This window comes from Eretmochelys imbricata, chromosome 19 (genome assembly GCF_965152235.1).
Source record: "Eretmochelys imbricata isolate rEreImb1 chromosome 19, rEreImb1.hap1, whole genome shotgun sequence".
In the NCBI taxonomy this organism is placed as follows: domain Eukaryota; kingdom Metazoa; phylum Chordata; order Testudines; family Cheloniidae; genus Eretmochelys; species Eretmochelys imbricata.
In genome coordinates this window covers 9,103,538-9,126,420 of record NC_135590.1, presented here as the reverse complement: position 1 = coordinate 9,126,420, position 22,883 = coordinate 9,103,538, and the positions used below count along the sequence as shown (strand labels likewise).

Sequence of the window (22,883 nt, the reverse complement as noted above, 5' to 3'; positions counted from 1 at the left end):
GGGGGCTCAATGGATTAAAGCCATCCTATGTTTATGCAGTGCCTTTCATTTTGAAGAATCCCAAAATGCTTTCCAACTATTTATCTATAGCATCACCAAAATGCAGCCACCTCTGGAATGGAGAGTGGTAACCAGCCAGAGCATGGCACCTTGGGTACAACAGTGGAGGTCTGAGATAGAGAAGAAATTTTTGTCAAGGTTGATGGATCAAACCTTGATTCATATAAAAAGAACTTTAGTGTCTTTAATATCCATGCAGAACAACAGGTAGGGCCTTTGTTTTTTAGGTATGCACATAACGCAAATAGTACAATGACTCTGCATGAACCTGATCAATGTAAAGCATATACATTACCAGGATTCACCATCTCGTGAATTTACTATAGCTGGGTGCTAAGACTCAACACCCAGAACTACATGAGGAAACATTTCCTACTTCCTCCCACTGCTTTTATGCAAAAAAATTACATAAACTAAGATTCGATACCGTGACAGATATTTGATTCCCCTCCCACCAAAAAACCGAAGTCAGCTCTCTGGAAATTCCCCCTTTATGTAGAAAAGAAGAAAGGCACGTCAGTGGCAATAGCTATAACTCAGCTATATTCTACAATATCTTTAACAGGGCTCGTTTTCAAGCCTTAGATATTTTGATTAATTCTCTAGAATCATGAAAAATGTAGACTTTAAAAGTTGTTTCCTAGTATGGGTGAAGAAAAATTACACAGAGGATGCTAATATAACTGCTTTGTCTTCAAATTTTATTTCACCCATTAAAACGTTAGCTTTGTGTTAGGGATGAAGTCTAAGTTACTGTGAGAAAGATTTTTATTATACCCATTTTCATATGCTTATTCAGCACACAAAGTAATTTATTTCTAGACACTTGAATTCACTAAGACATGTCTACTGGATAGTTACCAGAATGATAAAAAACACAGTTGCTGAAATTTATGATTCTGTTTTATGGTACAAACTAATAATTTTGTACTAATGGGTCATGTCAGTACCAGAAATTTAAATTAAAGCAAAATTCCCCTTGTGGCGTTCCCCAGATTTGCCTTTTGCCTCTAAAAAGTCTCTTGTATCAATGATCTTTCAGGTATACCCAGTTGCCCTGAAGCACTTCATTAACTTCAAGATTCTCCTTGCAGGTAGTCTGGTAGACCAGGTGGCTGCTCTCAGAGATGCTATCAATACCATTTCATGGCAGCAAATGGTTATATGATACTGTCAGCATCTCCCTTGACAACATAATCCAGTGCTGAGCACATAAATCTTCAGTGGGCCCTACAGGATCTGACCCTTAGGGACTAAGTGCGATATCTCAGTGACTCACTCAATTGTCTCCAACCCAGAGACCAGAAGTCCCAAATGATCAAAGATTTACTTTTAGCTCATCTCAAAGAATCTGCCAATATACTACCACTTCTTTCCTCCCCCTCATCCATCCCTACATGATAGATTACAACAACACATTTTCTATATTTTAAGTGAAGATGGAGTAGGCCATGCAATTACAGTCAATTGCTTTGGCAATTACCCTATTCACACCAAACTTTTCTTGGACATTTAGCAAGCTAGAGGCCAGCTTCAATTTAGCAAGATAGTTCTTCAAAAAACGAATGAGAGCACAAGTAGAGCACCACTGAACCTCTGACCAACGGTGCTTTCTTGAATGTGTGCAACGATTCCCTTTGTGGTTTTTTTACCTTCAGAAAAAAAGCAATTTCCCATTAAATACTCTATTAACATATGCCAAAGGTCAATATGTAAATTACTTTTTACATACAAACCAAGCTCATGTAAGAGTTATAGTAAGATAGTACTCTGCACACCTAAGATCAAAATAAGTGAAAACATAGTGGGATTTACGTAAAATATTTTAATTATTTTCAGAATCAATTTATAAAAACAAATATTCTTCCTTTCATAAACTATATAAATCCTAAAACAAAAGAAGTTCTCTTCAAACAAAGAAAATATAGTGATAAGCTAGCAAGTTTGTTATGGTTTGCAACTTAAAAGGGGCACCACCAACAAGAAATCTGGTCTATTTAATAATAGCTAAAAAAGTCAGTTTTTACATCCGTCATCACACATCCCATGCCCCTGGCCATTTTCTCTCACACCACATTTTCCTATTTTTAATCATGTATTTCTCTTCCCTTTTGCTTTGTGAAAGGGCCCACAACTGACAGGGCAAACTGTATATTCAGAGGAAACTGTAAAAATGCTCACACGGAAGTGCAGTTTAATGCACCATATAAACAAAATGAATAAATCAGGGAAAATATTTTGCCCTTTCATCTTGCAACTGTAGGAATCTTTGGCCCCAATCTTGCAAGTTGCTCTACATGGGTGGACCCCTGTGCCTACATAGAGCCTCACTGATTTTATGCTCCATGTATTTGCAGGGATCTGCTATGCAAACCAGTTGCAGGACTGGGGCCTTAGACATTACTTTTAACTTTAGCCACTGCTGAAAAAAAAGCACACAAAGTGAGATCTTTAAGTTGATGGTGTCCCTTTAATATCTGACTCTCTCTCTCTATCAAAGGACATCTTGCTTTTGTGCGTGGAATAATCTAAAGCCTTTTCAGTTTCTTCAATCCCAAAGAAAAGCCTATTAAAGCAAAAGGTAGGGCAGGTCTACACTACGAGGCTAAGTCAACCTAAGTTACACAACTCCAGCTACGTGAATAACGTAGTTGGATTTGACGTACCTTAGGTTGAACTATTGTGGTGTCTACATTGCGCTGGGTCGACGGGAGAAACTCTCCCATTGATAGGCTGACCAGATAGCAAGTGTCAAAAATCGGGACAGGAGGTGGAGGGTAATAGGTGCCTATGTGAGAAAAAGACCCAAAAATTGGGACATTTGGTCACCCTACCCATTGATTTAACTATGCTTCTCGTTCCGGTGGAGTATCGGAGTCGACGGGAGAGCAATCTGCAGTCAATTCAGCGGGTCTTCACTAGACCCACTAAAATTGACCCCCGATGGATCAATCGCTGCAGCGTCGATCCATAGTAAGTGGAGACAAACCCAGAGAATAAAATAGAGGTAAGTACCTGGTAGCAGCAGCAAATGCAACAGCACGTGCAGCAGTTGCTTCTTCCAACTTCTTTCTTTTCTTTTCCTCCATCAACTGTTTTTCTACAAAGGCTCGTGCCTCTTGCTCTGCTTTCAGTTTTTTCTCCAACTGGCTGATGGTTTGCTTGTCTTTTTGTTTCATTTGTACAGCATTATGTAATCTGAGGAATAATAGGTATATGCTTTGTTAATAGCTTCTGATACTGAAGATTCACAAGTCAACAGCACAATGCTGAGAACTGTCTCCATAGTCTCTGCAGCAGTATACATTGGACCCATCTTAGGAGGTGCTGTGTGTCTATTGGCAATCCTGCGCATTCTAAACTCCTATTGGCAGGAGTGCTGGAATAATTTTAATAGTGGGTGTGCTGAAAGCAGAAACCATGTACTTGGTTGTTATTACTACTTCAATAAAAGGGGTGCTGCCACCATTCTTGTCAATGACAAAACTCCCATTGGCTTGAATAGATGCATGATTGGCCCCAATGATACCAGGACGAAAAGGTACTGTGTTTGATTTCATCACCACTGGAAAAAACAGGAGAATTCTTATTTGACAAATAAAGATAATATCTGTATGGAAAAGCTTTCAGACTTCTATGAGGCTACTACAAAAGAGGAAGTAAAATGAGTTGTATGACCTTTAAAGCAATCTCTTAAGACATTTCTGTACATATATTTTCAATGTCACTTCAAAAGTGTAAATGGTGAAGGCAAAATAAAGCTCTTTAATTCTTTGGAAAACTCATGTAATCTATGTTGCTTGCAAAGAGCTTCAAATACCTTTAAGGTGAGGGCAAGAAATGTTTATATGATGGCCAATTTTGAACAGTATAAAACCTTAACTTCCTGGTTGAGCGTATTTGTTTTTTTAAACTTACTTTATGCTGAAAGACTATTCTAACATGAGAGGGCACAGCAGGGAAGACAGGTTACCAATTTCACTGAGGAAAACTTTTTGATAGAGAGTTTATAGGAGTTTTAGAAATGTGTCATCTTCAACTAGAATTGAAAATGATAAGGCTACATTTCGAAAGCCACATTTCCACTTTCTAATAAAATTGCCCTATGATTAAATAAATCAGATGCCTTGAAGATAAAAGGGACAAATCCTGCTTGCCTTATTCTAATAAGGTTATGCTGACTCATATATGAACCCTGGGAGCACCAGTGAGAAAGTAAGGTAAATAGGATTTGCCCCGGTATCCAGGTTAGTATGCTGCCAGCCTTTAACAAAGCAGAACATGCTGCATTTGCTTGGTTCATAGTCTGTACACAGTTCTGTAGCAAAACATACTTGTTCTGAAGCAGCTCATTTTCTTGTCGGAGCTGTCCGATTTCAGATCGAATTCCCCGCTCTGTGCTAGTCAGAGAACTGATCTGACTCCGCAGTTCCTGTTCAGTTTGCCTGCTTGCCTGCAGGTCAGCCTTTAACTTTTTAATATCTTGTTCCAACCTAAGATAAGGAAAAGCATTAAAAAAAAAAAAAAAGAGAGAGAATTTCAACTGTAACTCCCCAACCTTCCCAAGGCCCAATTTTTTATATTAAGTTTACAATTTAAAAAATAAAATAAAATAAAAAAAAAACACAGTAAACATCCCTCCTGATATTCCATTGTGTGTAACCCTTGTCCCGCCATACCCTCTCTTCCCTATCCTTTGTCATCCTTTGCTATTTTATGTGCAATTTAGGTTGCAAGCAAAAATCTGTCAATTTTATTTTCCTATAAACCACCACTGCACAACTATGATACCGAACAAAAACATAAGTATCCTTATTAAGTACAGCCCATATACAACATTACAGGGGTATTGTATGACATTTTTACATTGACAGATACAGAGTACCATCCTCAGGAATTACATCTTTAAAATGCACGGTAATAAAGATCCCTATTTTTTTCAACAAACAGATAAATCTCCTTTTCCCTTCTCAAACAGTATAAACATTCATAACTTTTTCAATTTTATATTTATCCTGACAAAAAGTAGCATGTGTATTCTAGTTTCCTCACACAAAGTACCGTGACGCTGTAACACAAATCCTACGGAATTAGTCTCTAAGATGCCACTATTCCAAATATGGTAACTTTAGAGACATTATGTCATTCCTGTTAGTTTCCTAAAACCATATGCATTGAGAATGCATGTATTAAGTTTTACTGTGTTTACTATAGTTGCTTAGGTGAAAACATCCAAAAATAAACGTGCTGCACTGATTACTTGATAAAACCGTATTACGAAGTCCCTTCCGTCACTCTCCCGTAATTTGTTAAACTACAAAATGCAAACAAGTTAGTTTTAACCAATGAAAAGAGTAAATTAGAAGTGAAAAGACATTTCAAGACTTCCATCCTATTTTCTCAGCTGATGTTTTGATGCCTATACTAAACTAGATATCTAAATACAGTATATTCAGAATTTTTAACAGAAGATGTGAAATGAATGATGCAGACAAATTAATGGTTGGGTAAATTTGGTAAATCCCATTTGGAAAACACCTTAATGATTGAAGAATTATTTGAGCGGAAAAAAAAAAAAATCAGTAAAAATTCTGATCAGCTACCTTCCTCTTTTACTGCTTTGAAGTTATTAGAGGAACAGAATGGTATGCAATACACCAGCCTCTAAAAGCTGCAATTATGAACCCTGAAAGAATCTCACTCTTTACTTTGTATACATTTGTAAGCAAATTTGTTCATTATACCAGAACATTACGAGTTCATCTTAACCACAACTGTATAAAAATCGAGAAATTCATAGCAAATACTGAAATCCCATCTTTAACACCTCTTGGGCTAGTAATAGGGTATACCAGCTCTCCCCAAGAACTGATGATCTAGCACTTTAATTATCTATTCAAAGCACTACCATTAAGGTTCACAATGCCCTCATAAGGTGAAGCATTAATACACACCATTTACAGACAGCTTTGTTGTGAAAGGTTAACTGACTCCTCCAATGACACAAATGGAATCAATGTCACAACTGGGATTAGAACTTGGAGTTTTTAACTTCCTGTTTGGTGCTCAGACCATGTCTTAAATCTGGAATGCCTTCTTAACTGTGGAGTTCTTGGTTTTTGTATGCTTTTTTGGGGGGGAGGGATGGGGGCACTTCATCCATCAACTGTTCCAAATACCCAAGGAGTGTGTCTTTAACCTTGATTCCCAGGTAGATAGGACTGGTCTGGTTACATGTGAATGAACAAGAGGTCACAGTACAAGTAGTTTTACAGCAACAGAAGTATTGACATTGACATTAAGCCCAATTCCTAAAGCTGCCTGTATATGAAAAGCCACCTGGCTGCAATGGAAGTTCCACATTTGGAGAGTTGCAGGGCTGGGTCCAAATAAAGCTGAAAAGAAAGCAGTAGGCTGCAAGACCAGTACAGAACATATACAAAGTGGGCCAAAAAGAAGGAAGGGAAGGAACGTAAACAGATCTGAGGACTTCCTGCTCAGGAGATGGTGAGCGTGTCAGTTTTTCAAGTCCCATGACCATTAATATCTAAAGCTATTAACTGGAACCTATTATTGAAGGAGGCTGGAGTGTCCATCCACAGATGGAACCACATTCATGGACTCTCGTGGGAATGTATTTTTTTAAACTGAGAGTATGAACCAGAGTTCCACCTTTAAATACCCGAGTCAAGCTCTCACTTAAAACTGGACACAAGGACATACCCATAAAGCTCTCATCACTACTTTGTGTTTCATGTGGAGGGTGTTTGTAGCATAAGCTTTTTGGAGCCAGGGACTTGGCAGTTAAGTTTACAAGTGGGCTCCAAAGGCTCAAACACAGTTCCTTTTATACTAAAGGAGCTTAAAGGGCTTGGGGTAATTCTTCTTGAGATCTGACAAAAGTCTGCCCTTCATTAAGTTATTCATTACCAGCCAACAAGCTGGTGAGATTAAACTTCAGAGAAACAAAATTTTGATCCAACTCTGGGAGTCCCTATTGCCTAAGAAAGGTCTGTAAGGCCCACTGAGGTGAAACATAGTCCAATGAACTATGGTCCAGCAGAATATTAGTGTTTAAAAGCTGATGGTGCTGCTTGGATTCACTATACTTAAAACACTGAGTTTCTTACTCTGCAAAATTGTTTCCTCTCTCAGCAATCACAAAACGCAGCCTACTCGGAAACCTTACTATTAAGCCACTGAGAATCTGAAGGAGCCAAGAACTTTTGACCATGAAACCTTTCCATATGAACACTCAAACCATTAGTGATGTGTCAATGGATAGGATTAAATCTTTCACCAGAAGGGTGCCCAAATAATTAGATTAGATGACTGACCTCCCCCACTCTCATGGACTCAAATTAAAATATTTTTATATTGTCTTGAGTGCCCACCATCTGAGATTCAAACATTTTAACAACTAAGTCCTGTAAATTCCATGTAAGCCAATTAGATTATTAAACCCATTTTACAGTTGGAAAGTTGAAGCACAAAGGGTTCAGTGACTTGCCAGACATAGCACATTGAGCCTATGGTATTGTCAGGAATAGAATCTAGGAGTCCTTAACTCTCAGTTCCTGCTCTGAGAGACTTAAAATGCTTCTGAAAAACTCCGTCATTGTGTGTTTTTAATGTAATGGATTGCCATGTAATGGAAACCTCCAAGCACAAATTAGGAATTCCAGAAAGTTATGGAGAGTATTCATGCATGAAACAGAATTATCAATATTAAAAACATTACTATGACCAAAGCGTCCAAAGATCATGGCCACAGACTTGAAAGATGGTAGATAAAAATCAGTAGTGCAGGAACCTGGAATGGTTAGAACAAAACAGTATAAAGAGGAATGCAAGCTTCTTTAAAGTCAATGGCTGATAAAATCCCAGGGGAATGCATCAATTACAAAAGAATTGACTGAAAAACTATTTTAAAAAATAATCTGGGCAACATTTTAAAAAACAGATTACAACTATCCCCTTTCATTATACTGTATTTTATTGTAACCTCAGCTCTAGGTTTAAGCACTATTAATGCAATTTACAGAGAAAATAAAAACTTGCTATAGCAGTCACAAGAGCATCTAAAATGTACAATTAAAAATCTCATTATAATGGAAAGTTAATATCTTGTCACAATGTGAGAAAACCACCATACTAAGAAACCTGGATACCACATTTCCTGAAATATTAAACCCAACATCAGCACAAAAGAAAAACTGTTTCATTTCAAACCCTCCCCCCTTCCCCCCATTTCTTGTTTTCCCTAGCATCAACTGAGGGCCCATCCATCTTACAAAGTCTAATCAAACAAACATTTCTAGCTTATACATTTTCTCACGTAGAGAGCCAGTATATAAAGTTCTTCCCTATGTACAGGGGGAATAAATCATTTCCAAGGGGAATACAAGATTTTTAAAATTCTCCCTCTCCCCAAAACAAAACACATTATCAAGGTAAACCAGGGCAATAGCAGAGAGGTATTTTTGCTGTTAGAAGTTAGAGACAGGCTTGTGCTCTGTCTCTATGCCCCACAGTACTTTGTACTATTGTTGCAATGATGAATGACCCAATCAGACAGCATTATTTTTTCCACTACACTAGTTTCTGCTTAGGTCCCCTGCACGTTTTTTCCCTACTGTGTTTTCCCAGTAAACCAGGAAACCAACAAGGAAAAAAAAAAAATGACTTATAGAGCACAATTCCTTTTGTTGCTGTACAAGCAGCAAATCATCTTGAAACATAATTACTTTTAAAATAAGGGCTTAACTGCAGATTGGTTACCACTCTGGGTTCCTTGTCTGAGGCCTGATCCTGCAAGATACAATTTCTTGATCCCAGATACTAAAACAGTTCATCAGCCCATCACCCCAAGATTAGATGTCTTTCCATACTTATTTCAAATAAAAGAGGATGATCTGAAAAATAACTCTGTTTCAGACAAAGGCTCCTGGATATTTACACCCATTTAGTGCATAAAATCCCTTGTTGCTTAGTTTATTTACTCACTTTACACATTACCAAAATCTCTAAGCACCTGGGCATCTTACACTCATTAACACGATGTAAAAATAAAGTCCCCCCAAAAAACAAACAAAAAAAAATAATAAAAAGACTCAGTCACAAACTCTGAAATGCTCTTCTACCTAGTGTTATGAGACTTTTTATTATGTTCCTTTTCTTGCCTAACCTGCTGTCATAAATATTCCCTGCAGTAATGCTATCACTTTAAAACAATCAATATGATTACACTAAGTTGAAGTTTCCCCACTACAAGTAATATGCTGTCATAAGTGGTTTCCTTGAGCATTTTCTATATACCAAACAGTTACAGACAGAATTGAGACAGAAACCTTAGTTCTGTTTAGAACAAAAGGTAGAGTCAGAATTGCTCTAAGTGGTCAGCAATTCAAAAGGTTGTGCTGTTTTTGAATAGTCCATGGTTTGGCAGAAGGAGTGTCAAGGAAGTTATATAAAAGGATCATAGGAATACCTTTAATTAAAAAAAAAAACACCTCAGCTCGTGAGCCAGGCTAAGATATTATGCATAAAATGTAACCCAAAACTGAAATTTGTTACCAAACCATCTTTGGACTGTTCAATGGATTTTTTAATTAAATATTTGAATGTAATATTTATGAACAGATACAAACACATTTTTAACTGTGTTGTATGTTATCCAAAAGGTTGAAATTACTGTCAAGAATCTGTCAGGTTTCTTGATGTGGAACAGCCTACTAGGATTCGTCTTCCTTTCCCAAGTGGTACATGCTAACCCCCCCCCCCCATCCTCCCCCCCAAAAAAGTACAAATATTGTACCTGGGAGAAATATCAGAAAGAAAATCTTAAACTTCATTATGGCTTATTCCCTGCCTAAATCTCTGAGACTGACAAATCCGGAGTAAGTGCAAATGATCAAGTATTCAAAATGTCAGGCAAGAATGACAACACTTCAGCACTAAACTGTGTATTTAATATAAGAAGATGTGGAAAGAAGTTCCCTCATGCCTTCCCATCTACCTACTCCCTCCCACCCCTACTCTTTTCTGCCTCTGTATGAACTCACACAGCTGTCTCCCATTCCCACATTTGTCTTCTCAAAATGTGGAAGAACTCTATTTCTGATCTAACACGGACCATCCCACTAGCACTGAACCCATCTTTTCCCCAAACCTACAAAACCTAAAAAGTCTTTTTGTAAAATCTATTTGTTAAATTTAGGTTCCTAGTCTGCAACGGAATCTTCTTCAGGATTTGTCACAACTGAGAATCTGTACTATCAGTAAAAGCACCACTCCAACACTAGTTGGAGTAAAGGAGGTCATAAAAAAAAAAAAAAAAAAAAAAGAGCAAGAGGCAAAGATAGCCCTCTTCCTTTACCTATGGCAGGAGTTCTCAAACTGTGGGTCAGGACCCCAAAGTGGCCCAGGACCCCATTTTAATGCGGTCGCCAAGGCTGGTGTTGGCCCTGGGCCCCAGCAAGTCTGAAGCCCAAGCTCCCGGGGCTGAAGCCAAAACCTGAGTCCCACCACCCAGGGCTAAGGTTCGTGCCCCCGCCCAGGGCAGAAGCCCTTGGGCTTCAGCTTTGGCCCCCGCCCGGGGTGCTGGGGCTTAGTCTTCAATCCCTCCTACTGGGGTTGTGTTATAAATTTTGATGTCGGAAGGGGGCCACGGTGCAATGAAGTTTGAGAACTGCGGACCTATGGCATTGTTAGACGTTTTTGACCTCTTTTATTTACATGTTAGGACAGTCCACTCCCAAATATAAAGAGACTACAGGACCCAAGTGGGTCAAATCCCATTTTGGGGGAAGAAACTGTGCATATTGCAGTAGCTTGTAAAAATGGAAAGGCAGGAAGGCAATGTTAGGTGGATAAACACAGTTTTAGGCCAATCACAGGATCCAAACCATCCCTCTGGCTAGAACATTTGAACATATGGGAGTTGAAAGGAAAGGGTGACACAGCTGTAAACAACTTGCGTGTCAGCCAGCACCTGGCTCCACAAATGCTGCTACCTAACACTTAGACCCCCTTCTTTATGTTGACCCCAACTCTACTCCCAGCTATAAACTCTTCACTTTATTCCAGATCGAATTACCTCCTTCCATTCCCCGATTTCCAATGTATGTTCCCAGAGCTCCTGAGCCGGTTTATTTTTCTTGCCTGCCTTAGTCCTATTATACCTCAGTAGGCTTTGAGGATGTCCCCTACTGTAACTGAAGGGATAAAAGCCTTCTGGGGTATGTTAAAGCTACTTCAGACAGACAGGCAGCAGTGTGGAAAAAATAAGCTCAGAAGCTCTGGGGACATTAGTGTGCTATAGAAAATGGGGAAAAAATCTAGAGCTAAAATACAGGAAAATATATTTACCTTAACACCTTCAAGTTTTGCTCTAAGGGTAACCCCAAGTCTTGTGAGAACAGGGAGGAAGAAAGGGCATGAGCCATGCCCTGCTCCACAAATATTCCCCTATGTACAAATGTAGCCCAATTACCTGAAGAATTCAAAGATACCCACAAGGATAACTAATGCAACAGTAAGCTGCTTCTCTGGGTTCAATACTTCATAAGCCAGGAGACAGCACTTCAGTGGATGTCAACATTTCTGTCAAGCTGCGCTTTTAGAGGCTCTCTTTTTGCATGCAAATAGCCAGCAGCAAGTTGTGATCATTACAAAGAGGCATCTTGTTGTGGCAAACCCCAGCTTTTCTGGTCCTTTTTGCACTACAGAAGAACGAAAGCTTTAGCTATGATCATGATTTGTACTTGTAACACAGTCCAAATCCATAAAATGGAGGGAAAACTTGCCTGTCCCCTAGAATGGATAGTGAGAAGATACAGGATGCTAAACTAGCTTGCTCTGGTAGCCATTAGGAAATTATCTGAGTCTATGATGTGTAAAGAGGTACCAGATTCTGTTTCTCCATTGGCCTGATTAATAGAACGATGTAAAATGAACAGTTTGGATGAAAGTTGCTACAGAAATACAAAGATTTCAAGTTCTTTTACAAACATAAAACAGATCTCACAACATCCACAAGAGATTGGGAATATCTCCATTTTACTGATTGAGGCAGAGAGAAGTTGGTGTCGCAGACCTGACAAATGCCACTGCCAGGATTAAACCCCCAGAATCCCTCTGCTGTAGCTAGCTGAACCACAACCATTCCCTTTCATTAGCCAAAGAAATGTTAATTGCAACACCTAATGACACATTTTTAAGAAAAGGGAACTATAACTCCTTATCCAGAAAAGTACAAGTACTAAAATAGTTAACAGTGAAGACTATCTCTGTAGTTTCATACAATAAGTTTCACATACATAAATTGAAATTGAAAACCTTCTTTATAAGAATAAAATACAACCCCCATTTTTGAAAGATGGCAATTAGGTTCTACATTTCAGTATCGTATTTGAGCTTTGGTTCGCTTATGTACCAAAGTGAACTATTTGAAATCAAGTGGTTTCTTTGGGAACAAAAACTGAAGCGTTAACAAATTAGTTAGTTATTTTTTGTCAGTTTTCAGAGAAGTTCGGGCAAACTGTCTTCACATAAACAAGGAAAGTTTCACTTCTCTTAATGTGACATAACTTTCAGTTCCATGTCAACATTTGACCTACTTAAACATTATTTTAACTAGATAAAATCTTCCGAGTTTATTAATTGCTTTCCCTGCTTCTTTTTATTAACTTAATACACCAAAGAACAAAAAAAATGTCCTGCCTTCAGAGAGGGCTAACAATATGCATAAAAAAATTAAGCTACTAAAAAAAATTACTTGATATTGCCCTTTTAAATATTGTAGCATACCATGCAATATCAACTTAGAGAAAATATTATAGAGCATGTAGTTTTACTCTGAAAAGTAAATCTAAAAATGGCATTTTAGGGATTCATATTTATTGTATCTGAAGAACCAACAATAATCTTGTTTCAACAGCCACCATAATGGGAACTTTAACTACATCTAATACGGCTCAGTTAGTTTAGGGCCATATTTGTGAACAAAAAAAGAACACAACTTGGCTTGGAGATCCTAGAGTGAGTTTGAATGTTATGAAAAGCATCTTTTTATTTGAAAACAGAACAGATTTGATCAGCAATCACTGAGACAAACATGGAACCTCACACTGCATTTTTTTATAGTTGCTTTTTAGACTAGAGTCTAAATTTAACCACACAAGTTAGAAGTTCAGTAATTAATGCCACTTAAAGTGGAGAAAACAATGAATAAATGCTTTACAATATAGGAACAAGGGCAGTGACAAGTGAAAATAAACAGCTTGAGTTTAATTTAAATTAAACTCTATCCCTCCACATGGAAAATTTTTTCAAAAAACAAATTTTTGTATGTATCTAAAGACACACATTAGTCAGAGACCCAATGTAAACTAGGAGTTACACTGATAGTCTAAATAGAAGCAATAACTGATGCATTGTTCCAGTTATTTACATTGGTAATAATAATATCAAGCAGCAGCAAACAGAAAATTAGTATTTTAAAATCTCAATGTAATCACGACAACTTGACGCAAACTAACATCTGTGGCCCAGTATATAAGAATCTCAACATATATTTAGACACATTAAAATATTTTGTATCTTAAATCTGGCCCCTCATGGACACATACAGAATAAAAATATTTTCATACACAGGCTGGCAGGCCAAACTATAATGTGGAGAATTGGTACCGCTCTTCTCTTTTCTTGGTCCCTATGATCAGTTCATTGGTAAATAGTGGAATTGTGACTAGAGCCAGGCAACATTTTTTCAGCAAATAATAAATCCCCCCCCCCCCCAAAAAAAGAGGCATTTTTGTGGCACTGAAATTATTTCAAATTTGGGTTGAATTTTTGCCAACCTCTCTCTCCCAGCAAACAACAATTTCAGAAGCGTCAAAGTGAAATGTTTCAAAAGAGTTCAAATCAACATCTGAAATGTTTCATTTGACCCTAGCTAATTTTTTTCAGTGTTTTTGTTTCAGAAAAAAAAGAAAGAAAATTATTCACTCAGCTCTAATTGTGACATTAGGGACATTGACCAGCTCTCTTCTTTTCCTCAGTGAGCAGAAGAGTTATCTGATCTTTGTCTGGACTATATAGGCACAACTTCTACTGATGGCATTGCCATCTGCATCCCATTAACACAGGGCTGAATTTGCTTCCCAAGTAAGTTTAAGCAACCCAGAAGCTAGCTAATTCATGCAGTTATTCTGCAGATACTGTAAGTGAGAATTGATCTGAATATTTCAAGTAGAGAAATGAGAAGAAGCCATATGAATCGGCAGAAGGTATGCCAATTAGTGGATATAATCATTATCAGAAGTGAAAAGGGTATTTTCATAGAAGTAATTGTATCCACATACTGTGAATCTTCAGAGATAAACTAGAGTCAAAATTCCAATTACCTAAAGGTTCCTGCAGGGAAAGTGTGAGCCTGACTTGCCAATTAAATTACCCAACAAGGACTTGCTGAAGTTAGACCAATGAGCATGCAACACTACAAAAAAGAAAAAGGAGATGCTAACAGTGAGATGGGGTGGGGGGAGGAAGAGAGAGGCAAGGGAGAAGGCATAAAGGTGCTACAGACTTATTCTAACAGGTCCCTATCCCTGTTCCATCCCAATTACATGCTGTTTTCTTTTCTTCAGATGGATCTGCAGTGGCACACAGAGCTCACACAAAGAACTTTGATTTTCTATTTGCTAACAAGGCAGCAACAATAAGATATTTATATGGATTTCCACAGAAGCTACACAGAGGGTCTTCTGGTACTAATCTTTTACCACAGAGCATTCAGTGTTTGAAGAGGAGTCACTTACTACTCTTTTGCCTACTACATGATACCAAATTTGCTGCTCTCTGCTCGTTTTGGCTTAATTACAACTGACAGTTATTCTAGGCCTCAGTGCTTACACATAATATGTAAAGGGCTTGCAGCAGGTGTTATCTTTACATTAGGTTTTGGTCTTTTTTGTTTGTTTACTTTTTTAAGGGAAAGAAGGTCTTTGTTGTTCAATAGCAGGATATCACTTTTTACAAATCAACAGCAAACATGGCCCTCTTGCTGTTTTTTCCCCTAGAAGTGTTCTGATAAACAGTGCAACAGAAGTAATTGATATGTCTGCAAATATAGCAACAACATGACTCAGCTATGGTTGATATCAAATAGGCAGTGTGTGTAGCAATGGGACCCAACTGTAGCAGTTCACATTTTTTAACATTTACTTTTTCCATTATATTTTACAGCAGCGATTCCTGAACTGCGCTCCATGGTTTGCAAGGCACTTGTGGTCTTTCCTTGTTCCAGCTGTTAAATAGCATTAAAAATACATTAAAATGCTCTCCTAATATTACTTTTCCATGTTGACACCTGCCAGAGAGATGTTATCTGACTGCAAATCGGAGGTAAGAAACAAATGAACAGACTATCCATGAGACAATTACTGTATTAAAATATACTGCATGCTATGAAAGTTGGAGAACCCCTGTAGTATGGTTAGACTTAGTTATTTCCCCAGACTGATAGTCAGGGGGTGGAAAAAAGAAACATCAGTGAAAACATACACACAGGCAAAATACAACTTCAGTTCTGTTATTAGCTTGTATCACTGTGTAGTAAAATAGAATCTTTGATCAAAGACAGCATTATACCATTTACCATGCACATTCTTGAAAGGTACACAGAGGTACTCTAGTAGAAAATACCACCACCAGGCTGCACAATGTTCACTGCTGAAGAGCTGTTTTTCCCCTTTGGGGCAGGAATTTGAGAGGTTCACGTTCATTTTCTATGAGAAGTTTGCAACTTCCCATTTCTACCCCAACTAATAGCACTGTAAGCTTTCCATCTTTATTTAACTCTCAGATTAGCAACCATAAGGACATGTGACTTTTCAAATCATTACAGTCCATAAGACAGTGAAATTAAATTTCTGTGTACTATATCCAGACCAACAAGGTAAAACAGACTTGCAGGTGGAGTGTGAATATATTCCTTTGATAACGTAGCAGCTCATGACTTGCATTCAGTCCTGTGAACTGAAGATTTTTTATTTTTTTTTAAAGCAAGCCTTTCCAACATTAGACTTTCAAGTACCATGCCACCCTTTCTGCACTGGAGAAGTAAAAGACATATAGGGCAGAACTTGATTAAAAGCGTTCAATAAATTTGTAATGTGACTTTGTACTTCTATAGTGCCTTTAATCAAAGGATTGGTAAAACACTTTATTATGCCTCACAACAACCCTGTGAGGTAGGTGAGTGTACCCATTTTACAGATGGATAAACTGAGGCATGGCACAGTAAAGTGATTTGCTTACGCTCACATAGGAAATCAACAGCAGAGTTAGCAACAGAAACAAGATACCCACCTCCCAGTCCATTTGTCTAATCACTAGGCCATGCGGCCTTTCAAACAAAGCCATAAATTGATTGGTTAATGTTTTCCTAAAAAAGGGATTTCTAATCTACTGAAAAAGAAGTATGATGAAAGAAAGAGGTTGTTAGGCAATGAACATATCAAACTTACCTTACCAGTGCATCTGGTTTGCTTAGCTGGTTATTAGGAATACAGTTTTCCATTAAGTCCTTGTGTGTGCTTGGGCTCTTGCTAGTGCATTTCTGTTTTTTCTCATTTTTAGTAGATGAGGAAGGGATGCTCCCATTAGTTGCACTGTGACTGCGAGGTGAGGAGTTCACAACTCCACTGGCATTTTTGTAATTTTTGGATGAGGCAGTGCATGAGTCCTCTTTTAAGAGATTTTCTGTACTTCCAACAAGATCATTATTTAATCTTTTACTATTGATATGGTTTTCCATATATTCAATTTCTTGTATTTTAGAGTCTACTGGTTGTAAAATATTGTTATTTATTCCAAGGTTGTGTTTCTTGGTATCCTTGTCCTTTTCTTTCCCCTTTTCTCTATATTCTAGCTCTGGCAATGTTGTGGATAATTTTTTATTGGCTGGAATGCCTCCATTGTGTTGCAAAAGTACTGAGGAATCCATATCAGATAATCCTTTGGCTGCTGCAATAGCAAGAAACCGAGATTATTAAATCAATCTGTTCTGTGGCTTTAATAAACTGTGTATCTATTTTTTAAATAAATAAATCATTAAGTAAATGGCAATCCTTTTTAGTGACAACCACCATCAAGGTTATATTTAGGAAAAAACATATCAAATACACGTAGATATTTAAAAAACTAATTTTAACAAACTCGGTAATTTTTGGGTACAGACATAATTCTATAAGAACAAGTTCAGTTGTAGATACTTACTCTAAAGGGTAAAGAATAAATACTACTAACTGACCAAATTACAAAAGTTGCTACTAAATTGATGAAAATTTAGAGACAATGAACTTAAAATCTAATCAATTTTAAAAGACCTGTGCTATCTAAAACTACTTTTAATTCCTCTGCCTCAAGTCCCCTCCAACCCCTGCCATTTTGTGTGGTTTTACAAAATTTTTAAAGTATTTCTCTCTTTTGTTACTGAGTGCAAGACCTCAGCAGGGGAAACTGTGAAACTGACTACACACAAAGTGCTGTCAAAGGCAGAAAGAGCCACCCCCGCAATTTTACTCGTTACTAGTAATGATGCCAGGTAAAAAAAGTCAGACAGGAGTCTGAAAGTTCATAGACTTGTTTTTTTAAAAAGAGGACAAGATTTTATCTTTATCTGGAGAAAAGGGGGATTTTACCAACATATCTTAATTAAGAATATGAAATGACTACAGATCTCCAGAGGTTTAAGATGAATGTTCATGTTCATATCCAAGTCTAACATTCCCAGTAAGTATACTGGTCTAATTGATCTCCATTTTATTACAGCAGTTAGACAGCCCAGGAAGTGTATGATAGTTATTCCTGGTGGTTAGAAACTCTGTTCTGCTTCATACCCAATACCATCAACAGAGTCAGACAATGGATACTCACTAATGTAATACACCTTTTCTACATGAAGCTTCTAGACCAATATACAAAACAAAAAGGTGAAACTTCATATGGAGGCTTTTCTAAAAAAAGATGTGTTATAAAATTGGTTTTTCCATTTCGTAAAATTAGTTTCACACTGTTTTTGGTAAAGGTTAGGACCCTACCAAATTCATGGCCATGAAAAGCGCATCAGGGACCGTGAAATCTGACCTTTTGTGTACTTTTACACTATACTATACAGATTTACAGGGGGACACCAGTGTTTCTTAAAACTGGGGGTTCTGACCCAAAAGGGAATTGCAGGGGGGTTGAAAGGATATATGGGGGGGTCACAATATTGCCACCCTTACTTCTGCACTGCCTTCAGAGCTGGGTGGCTGGAGAGTGCTCCCAGCTCTGAAGGCAGCACCCCGCTAGCAGCAGTGCAGAAGTAAGGGTGGCAATCCCATACCAGGCCATCCTTACTCCTGCGCTGCTGCTGGCAGCAGCTTTGGCTTCAGAGCTGGGATCCCGGCCAGCAGCCGCCGCTCTCCACCTGCCCAGCTCTGAAGGCAGCACCCCGCTAGCAGCAGCACAGAAGTAAGGGTAGAGGTACCGCAACCCCCCCTACAGTAACCTTCTGACCCCTCCACAACTTCTTTTTGGGTCAAGACCCTTACAATTACAACACCGTGACATTTCAGATTTAAGTAGCTGAAATCATAAAAATTTATGATTTTTAAAATCCTACGACCATGAAATTGACCAATATGGACCATGAATTTGGTACATTTCACCTGCTGTTTTGTTATGAACATTTGTTTAAAAACATAATAAAAAAGTAACTAACTGTTGCCATTGTAAAGTTATTCTAAGCAAGCTAATCAGAGAGGAAAGGCCAAGTTTTAAACTTCTACATTTATCAGAACAGAAAAGACCAGGTATATGAGAAATATTATTTAACTTTTTCTAAAACTGAGACCCCTTTTTTCCTCTACAAGGCAATGATGCAAGTGTTTTCAATAAACACAGAAAGACTTTGCTAGTTCTTATTAATGTCTGAGAGACCTGTTTAAAAAAAACACAACTCTCTTTGGGGAAATAGCAAGTAAATTAAAAAAAAGCAAGGATAATTGTCACAAAATGTACTTTATTTCACCTTTTTTCAATTGTAATTAATAGTTCTTCATATTGTACTAGTATTTGTATTATAGTCTCTTTGGTAAAAATAATGAAATCTGAGTAATACACTCACTACAGCATATTGTTATTAAATCTGAAGTGGGAAGAGTCTGGAATTTTTGGTGTTAATTATAGAAACGATGTGGATTAGTGAAGGTCTGCTTTAGCATGCACAATGGAATAGAAAGAAAGCGTTAGACATGAGGGGCCTGGTATAAGGCTTAAGGCCCAAACTAAAATCAGGCCCTGCTCAAACAAAGCAGAATCAGCAAGAATCAGGCTATGCGCAAGAATCAGGCCCTGTTACAAAACAAATGCCGGCTTGCAGGTTCACTGTCTGGTATATAAACTTGGCAAGAACATGCTGGTGTTGCAAAAACACAGACACTCATAACAGGTACTAGGCATTATGTATTCATGTAAGCAGATCCAGAAGGGTAATACCAGAACACCCCGATACAAAGTTATGGTATAAACACACTTCCCAAAGATGATATAGGGACACACTGATCCCTCCTAAAGATAAGGTCAGGAAAACAGGGTAATGGATGGAGATGTTTTGATCGAACAAGCAGGTGCAAGCTATAGGGTGGTAACTAACCATGTCAGAGGGGTAATACATAACTTGTTTGTTTCAGTGTATAAAAGAGGAGTAAGCAGGACAAGTGTCCTTTTCTGGCCCTGGGATGGGGGGCGGAGGGAAGGAACAGAAAGTCCCACCACTCACTGAGCTGATCCATTGTCACAGGCATACCTGTATTAAGTGTACCTGTAGCACACACAGAGGACTAATACTGTGCTTTGTTGGCAATAAACCTGGCCAAGTGCCTTCCCCACTAAACTGAGTCTGTGGTCTTCTTGGGAAGTTTGATTGAAGTGTCTGCTGTACCCGCTATCTGGCTGAGCCAGTGCAACATACAGAGAGCACACACACGCAGCCAACAACTGACAACACACAGCATTTCTTTTAATTACTGATGGTGGCAGCAAAATACTATGTAGTCAGTATAACCTACCTTCCTCTGCCTCTCTCTCTTGCCTTTGTAGCATCTGTTGCTCTGGGGGGAGAGCTTGCTGGAGAAGCTGCATGTAAAATTCATTCTCTTTCTGCACTTCTTTTTGTTTTCTTAATCGCATTTTGTAGCTGACATAACTTTTGAAGCCAAAGCCCAAAGTCACAACAGGATAGCCAATACTAGAAAGAAGACCATATTACCAAGTTAATAAGATGGACAGCATGCTATAAATATATCTGGTTACAAAAGACATGGTCTACAGCGGTAAAAGGTCTTTTGTTATACTGATATTCATCATTAAAGATGTAGTGACTTATTTATTTTGGTAAGCAAAGGCAGCTTTTAACTGTCAGACTGGGCAACATACATCACCTAAGGAGATAACAGAGACAACATGGTCTATAGATTTGAGCCTGGGGCTATGAGCCAGGAACTTCAGATTTCTAAACCTAGCTCTCCACTTACTTTATATATGGGCTTTGGCAAATTATTTCACGCTTCAGTGCACACATCAGTAAAATGGGGATACTACTACTTACATATCCTTGGGGTAAAGCATGTAAGACCTAAATATTGTTATTAGTAACAGGAATTTGAGCAATACAGAATGCTAGCAGATCATGCCATTAATTGTGCTAACAAGGACACTTAACCAGTGGGAAACTGTCCCTTGATAAGAGTATGTCAAATGTGTTTATTTTAATTTGAGAATGGAAAGAAGTCTCATCCACTAGCAAAAAAAGAAACCTGCTAGCAAATAAAACCATATTAAATTGATTTAGGCTAATAATCTGCCAAACAGAGGTCTTGAAGAATGCGCAGAGGCATGCCCATATCTATAGCTTTGCTTCCAGAAAATATAACTCTGCTGATCAAGGCTGATAAACTAGATCCATGCAAGTTTTTATATTTATAGGATTTATAATATTTGTTTTAGGCTTCCCATCAGTTTCTTTATCCCAATATAAGTACTTAACAGACCCTAAAATAAAGCTACCAGCAATGATATGGCACTGATGACTTTCTAGGATTAAACATACATTCACTAGGAACTCAGCTTTTTACATACTTCAGGTGTCCTAGATCAGAAACAAACTCAGTTGCAGCAGGTTAACCATTATAAAATATTTTTATTTTCTGTTTAGTAATGATATACTATGTAAATAAATTTGAGTTGCAAACATACTGCCAGATGCAAAGATTATTTGCATAAATATCTGATGTTATCTTTGCGACACTGTGTAAAGCTACCTGTAGCTACAGTTCTAAAACTCTGATGACATGCTGGAATGTTTTAATCCAATTTACAAGGCAAAAAAACCTCTCAAGAGCTTCTGTAACCCAGAAGTGGTGGAAGCTCCCTAAAAGTGTGTGCGTGTGGGGAGAAGGGGGCCATCAGCACCTGAATCATGGCCCCCACCCCCATGCTGCCCCTTCCTCCCGAGGCCCTGCCCCCTGCTCGCTCCTCTCTGCCCCCTAACACCTGTTGCTCACCCTTATGGCTGGCAAAAAGTGATGGGACCATGGGCCCCTTGTTCCAGCACCCCTGAAATTTATTGCAGAGTGTGGACAATATATAGTTAGGGCTTGTCTTCATGGGGACACTCAGGAAAATTAATCCAAATCAACTAAAGGTGTGAATTTAAAATAGATTAAACTGCATTAAATCTGTGTGTGGAAACTCATTCTGAATTAAAGGGGCCTTAATTTGGTTTAATTTAAATTTACTTCCTTATTCCTGGAAGAAGCTGAAGACCTTATTTGTGCACAAAGATACTTCAGGATATTCACAAAGGGAAAAATGTATTAATTAACCAAGTAACACCAATAAACTTTTGCCCACATCAAGCTAAAATTTCTGTACAAATTTTTCCAATATGCTCTTTCTGTAAATATGTATATTGTATGTGTCATAAATATAAAGGGAAGGGTAACCACCTTTCTGTATACAGTGCTATAAAATCCCTCCTGGCCAGAAGCAAAACCCTTTCACCTGTAAAAGGTTAAGAAGCTAAGATAACCTTGCTGCCACCTGACCCAAAATGACCTATGAGGGGACAAGATGCTTTCAAATCTGAAGCGGTGGAGGGAACAAAGGGTTTGTCTGTCTGTGTGACGCTTTTGCCAGGAACAGATCAGGAATGCAGCCTTACAACTCCTGTTAAGTTAGTAAGTAATCTAGCTAGAAATGCGTTAGATTTCCTTTCGTTTAATGGCTGGTAAAATAAGATGTGCGGGATGGAATGTATATTCCTGTTTTTGTGTCTTTTTCTAACTTAAGGTTTTGCCTAGAGGGATTCTCCATGTTTTGAATCGGATTACCCTGTAAGGTATTTACCATCCTGATTTTACAGAGGTGATTCTTTTACCTTTTCTTTAATTAAAATTCTTCTTTTAAGAACCTGATTGATTTTTCATTGTTCTTAAGATCCAAGGGTTTGGGTCTATGTTCACCTGTACAAATTGGTGAGGATTCGTATCAAGCCTTCCCCAGGAAAGGGGGTGTAGGGCTTGGGGGGATATTTTCAGGGAAGACGTCTCCAAGTGGGCTCTTTCCCAGGTCTTTGTTTAAAACGCTTGGTGGTGGCAGCTTACAGTTCAAGGACAAGGCAAAGTTTGTACATTGGGGAAGTTTTTAACCTAAGCTGGTAAGAATAAGCTTAGGGGGTCTTTCATGCAGGTCCCCACATCTGTACCCTAGAG

At 38.2% G+C, this 22,883-nt stretch overlaps 1 protein-coding gene across 1 annotated transcript in view; it reads right to left on the bottom strand.

Annotated features, from left to right (window-relative positions):
- The window catches only part of MACO1 (macoilin 1), a 50,061-nt gene that overhangs the window by 5,340 nt on the left and 21,838 nt on the right, over positions 1-22,883 (bottom strand). Inside the window, exons 5-8 of the mRNA XM_077837912.1 lie at positions 20,181-20,359; positions 16,593-17,091; positions 4,395-4,553; positions 3,076-3,258 (exon numbers count right to left, since the gene is read on the bottom strand). Coding sequence (XP_077694038.1) covers positions 3,076-3,258; positions 4,395-4,553; positions 16,593-17,091; positions 20,181-20,359 — 1,020 coding nt within the window. The remainder of the gene's footprint in view (positions 1-3,075; positions 3,259-4,394; positions 4,554-16,592; positions 17,092-20,180; positions 20,360-22,883) is intronic.